The sequence below is a fragment of the Suricata suricatta genome, chromosome 1 (genome assembly GCF_006229205.1).
Source record: "Suricata suricatta isolate VVHF042 chromosome 1, meerkat_22Aug2017_6uvM2_HiC, whole genome shotgun sequence".
NCBI lineage: Eukaryota > Metazoa > Chordata > Mammalia > Carnivora > Herpestidae > Suricata > Suricata suricatta.
Window position 1 is genome coordinate 14,738,778 of NC_043700.1, and position 5,058 is coordinate 14,743,835.

The window sequence follows — 5,058 nt, forward strand, 5'->3', positions numbered from 1 at the left end:
TGTCAAAACTTGGGCGATGGGCGGGTACAAAAGTTCCCTGTGGCAGCTACTTGCTCCCTTTGTGAGCCGTGCGCTTTGGCGTCTCCACTTGGGCGCATTACTCAGAGCCCTCTAAGCGCGATTGTTTCTCCCTTTCTAATGACATTTACCGGATCAAAACATGCTGTTAATTCGATCAGAAGGCTTCACCCTCCCTGACAAAGCCACAATAATTTCTCCCGAAGTTGGTTAAATTGACCAAAATTAGGCAAATGAATAGGGGTCTGTAGGCGCCCCCTCTCGCAGGTGACGTCGTATAATGCTTGCCTGGGCCAGCTGCCTTCCCCCTTTTCTTCTCGGCCCACTCTTCTCCTTGTTGCCCCCCAATCCTCCCACCCCCCCCTCACACACACACGCACACACACACACTACTGCCTGTCTCTACTCCCCCCACCCTCTGGCAGTATTAAAATTTAGCCCAACGAAACTATTCATACTTTTCAATGGACATTTTCGTATAGGATAATAGGCTACAAATTGAGCCTCTTCCCCCCGCGAAGAGAGAGCCCGAGGGGGGGGAGAAAAGAAAGCAAGCGACGTGGTCAGGGAGTAGGGGGGGAACGTCGCGTGCCAGAGACCCGCGGGAGGGGCGAGGCGAGGCGGGAGCCTCGTGTGCCAGCCGCAGCCCCACACCTGCCGGGATGTCCGGACAAATAAAGCGGTGTAAACAAAAAGGGGGGAGATAGACGTGTCACCAAGTCGTGTGAGAAAAGCCTGGGAACAAACGGGGCGCCTCCGTCTCCAAGAGCTCTCCCTTGAACCCGGCGGAACAGCCTATTAAAGGCTTACTTAATTACTTTAATGACTCTGGACAGGCTTTAAAACGCACTCGGCGCTGGGACTGCGGGCTTGCTGGGATTTGTAAACAGGCAATCGTGTGAGACTCAGCGGTGGGACTAAAGGAGGCGACACTGTTTTTGTGAGGGTCCTCGCCCCCCGGTGCCCGCGGCCGCTGCGCCCCTGCGCTCTGCGCCAGCGGCTGCTGCAGGCGCTCGCCCGCCGGCCCCAGTTTACCGCCTCCCTTTCCCGCCCGGGCTGTTGCCATGCAAATGTTATTCCCCCGCGGATCACGTGTCCTTTGAAGGGCCACGTGGATTAACAAAGCTGATCTGCCCCCAGCTCGCCCCCCTCGGCTGCTATTTTTTTCCCTTAACTTCTTTAAAACTGGTCTTGAATGCATACATCCCCCAAATGCAGCTCCCCTAATCCTATGGAATAATTCAACTCGTGAATGCACTTGGAGCCCTAAATGACCGCTTTATAAGGCAGCCCGCCGGAGTTGGGAGGCTGCAGTCTACCTGGGACACTCGAGCAGGCACACGAGGCGGAAAGTGGACGGGTGACTCGCGCCACCGCCTCTCCCGAGGGCGCGTCCTGAGCAGGATGTCAGACAAGCTCAAGGAACGCAAAGTGAGTCGGCTGAGCCCAGACAGCCCTATGCGCCCCGATGGTGGGGGCGTCTGACTCCCGGAGCCGCCACCTGGCTGGACCGACGGCAGGGACGTGGCACACGGGACTCTCGTGCGGAGAATGCTTACGTGGTTTGGGTGGGGAATGAGGATAGAGGAGCCTCGACTCCGGAGACCGGCGGCCACCTCCTCTGTGCCCTGGCGCTCCGCTGGATGGCCTGGCCCCTGCCTGGCAGGCGGCCCGAAGAGGAGCGCACCAGCGCGGGCCTGAGAGGGCAGAGTTCCTCAAACGCTTGTGTGGAGGGGCAGGGACCCCCTTCCGGGGGGGGGGGGGGGGGGGGAGTCCCTGGGCCGCGTTGGGGGCTGGGAAGCCAAATGACACGCAGCTGCAGCCATGCCTTTGACGACTCCCAGGGCAACACTATCCTAAACGTACAAACCTCTGTTCGCAGAGAACCCCCGTTTCCCACAAAGTGATAGAAAAGCGGAGGAGGGACCGGATTAACCGCTGCTTGAACGAGCTGGGCAAGACGGTGCCCATGGCCCTGGCGAAGCAGGTAACGTCAGAGGCCGAGCTAACAGAGCCAGGCGCTGGGGACCCTCCGCTGCCACGCTCGGCAGGGATGCAGGGAGTCTGGAGACGAGAGGGGCTTTGCTGCGGGCTCCTCTCCTCGGGGGCCCGAGCGCTGGGCGAGCCCCAGGCGGACCTCGCGCGGATCCACCCCGGCGCCCTGCCAGCCGCTCCGGATTGAGCCGTGCACCCAGCCTGGTGGGTCGCTGGGTCCCTGCGAGGAGCTCTCCCTCCTTTTGCAGAGTTCCGGGAAGCTGGAGAAGGCGGAGATCCTCGAGATGACCGTTCAGTACCTGAGAGCCCTGCACTCCGCTGATTTTCCCCGGGGAAGGGAAAAAGGTGGGCGCGGCTGGACAACCGGGAAGCTGGGCGGGGAGCGTTCGCCACCCAGAGACTCGGGGGTGGGAGTGGGAGTCAAAGGGCCCTCGAGAGGTCTCTACTTTGGATGCGGGCCGAGGTCCTACGCAAGCAAGGGGGACAGGCGCACAGGTTTCTGGGGATGCTGGGCCGTCCACTCCTCCCAGGTGGGTAAGGGTGGAAGCAGGCTCTTAAGGAAAAGGAGGTCTTTTGCTTGACCTTTCCGGTCTCCAGACTGGCTTGAGGGAGGACAGGCCTCTACTGGGAATTCGGGCCAGAAAACGTAATGGAACGTGCCTGGCACCCGCCTCAGGCCTACGATGGGGAAGGGGCTGCTCATGGTTTGCTTGGTTTTTCCTTTCTACGGGTTCACTCGCTGCTCCGGCAGAACTGCTAGCCGAGTTTGCCAACTACTTCCACTACGGCTACCACGAGTGCATGAAGAACCTGGTGCATTATCTCACCACCGTGGAGCGGATGGAGACCAAGGACACGAAGTACGCGCGCATCCTCGCTTTCCTGCAGTCCAAGGCCCGCTTGGGCGCCGAGCCCGCCTTCCAGCCGCTGGGTTCGCTCCCGGAGGCGGATTTCTCCTATCAGCTGCACCCTGCGGGGGCCGAGCTCTCGGGCCACAGCCCCGGGGAGGCCTCCGTTTTCCCGCAGGGCGCCGCCCCCGGGCCCTTCCCCTGGCCGCACGGCGCTGCCCGCAGCCCGGCGCTGCCCTACCTGCCCGGCGCGCCCGTGCCGCTCCCGAGCCCCGCGCAGCAGCACAGCCCCTTCCTGACGCCCGTGCAGGGCCTGGACCGGCACTACCTCAACCTGATCGGCCACGCCCACCCCAACGCCCTCAACCTGCACCCGCCCCAGCACCCCCAGGTGCTCTGACTCCGCCTCGCCCGCCGGGTTTTTCCGCGCGCCCGGCGCTGCGTAGGAGAAATGCTGTATATTGCACAGGTGTAAATAGTATGGCAACAGAGAAGCTGGGTGGGGGGAGGTCCCGAGCAAATTAGTCTCCTGAAGAATCTCCCCCTGGCAATAAACGTTTTCTGGTAAAGACCCAAGAGACGGATTTCTTTGTTACCTTCTGCTCCTCCGCAACCACCCTTGGAGGTACCCGAGGGCGAGAGCTTGATAGGGCCCAGGTGACGGTCTTCAGTACTTGGGGGCGGGGGGAGAGCCTAAATGGCGCGTTGTTTCGGGGCGGGCACTCGGGGCTCCCGACCCTCACTCGACTGGAGCGCGTCTTGGGCATCTGCCTCTGGGAAGGGCGCACGCGAAACACTAGGCGCTTGGCTCTCAGAAAATGCAAATCAAGGACCCGCCTCAAGCTGGCCCAGGTGAACTGTCGCCAGCTCGGACCTGGGCCCCGCCACCTCCCCTCCCCCACCCCTCGAGACGAGGCGAGGGGTCGCGCGTGCACCACGCGCCGGCTGGCCTAGGAGGACCGCGCAGCTCAGGCCCGCGGGCCGCGTGATTAGGTTTACAGCCTTAACACGTCTGTGTAAATTCTGGAGCGAGGAAGGAACTTCCGACTTCTGGCTCAAAAACCACGTCCCACGCAGTTTGTTATTTTAGGATGGCAACTACTCGGCGCGCTGGCGGGCTCGGGGAGGCTGGCTTTAGGCCTTTTGCGCACGTATGAGCTCAGTTTCGGAGACGCCAGGCAGCGGTGAGGAGCTGGCAGCGAGCGGGTGGGGAGCCACGCTCCCCGGGGGCGTGTTCCCTCTGCGGCTCCCACCGTCCTTAGGCGAGGGGTCGAGATGCGGGGCTCTCGGTCCATGTTCCCAGGCACGGGGAGAAAAGGCTTCCCTCTCCCCGGGGGAGGGAAGGTGGATTTTAACCTGCTGCTCAACCCAGAACGTAGCGGGGAAAGTTTCCGGGGTCCAGGGGAGACTTGGTTAGTGAGTTTTAGGAGATTGGGGTTTTCAATTCCAGTTGGATCTGTGCCTTACCCACAACACAGCGATATACTGAAAACAGCAAACAAAAATTTTGTTTTTCTAAGACCTAAACCGCACAACGAGACTGCTGCTGTTTTGTGGAAAGAGGTAAAATGAACCGAATCCAACTGGCTAAAGCTGTGTTTGTGGGGCTTTGTTTTCCCCTTTACTGATTTTTCTTTGTTCCCACATTTCCTTTTTTGTTCCCTAGCTTTGATGACCTTTACATAAATAATTTGAAATTATGTAGCAGGTTTTCCTATTTCCTGAGGCCATTTAACTCAACTACAATGGTTTGTCTTCTCCCAGATTAGCTGGAGAACAATAAATTAACTCATTCCATTTCTGTGGACGGGGTTTCAGGGAGCTCTGACCGAGACTGTTTACTGAGGTCATGGACTAGAGTGACCTGCAATTGGTAAACCATCAAGCTTGATTATACAGTGCAAAAAACAAAACCCCGTTCATTATGTTGCCCATAAAGTGAACCTTAAACGTGCATGCAGGGGCAGGGGAAATCTATAAACTTTAGAAAGCGTCTTGCAAGTAGGGAGTTCTTGACCTTAAACTGCACCCTCACTACAGTACTTATCTATAAAATGTGAGATCCAAACAAATACCTCCCCCATCAGGAACTGATATAGTTAGAGCATGAAAGCGAGTGTCAGGCCAGGAGGCCTTCCGGATAACAAATATACATTGCACAGTATGGGATAAAAACAAATTATGCAGAAATGAGAGA

The 5,058-nt window shown here is 58.6% G+C and overlaps 1 protein-coding gene across 1 annotated transcript; it reads left to right on the forward strand.

The window, feature by feature from the left end:
* Positions 1-1,379: 1,379 nt before the first annotated feature.
* On the forward strand, positions 1,380-3,403 carry HELT (helt bHLH transcription factor). Its single transcript, XM_029921222.1, is given in 6 exon segments — positions 1,380-1,470; positions 1,472-1,580; positions 1,863-2,005; positions 2,037-2,065; positions 2,144-2,358; positions 2,765-3,403. Coding segments are annotated over 6 exon segments (1,041 nt in total). The 5' UTR covers positions 1,380-1,422; the 3' UTR covers positions 3,262-3,403.
* Positions 3,404-5,058: the final 1,655 nt, after the last annotated feature.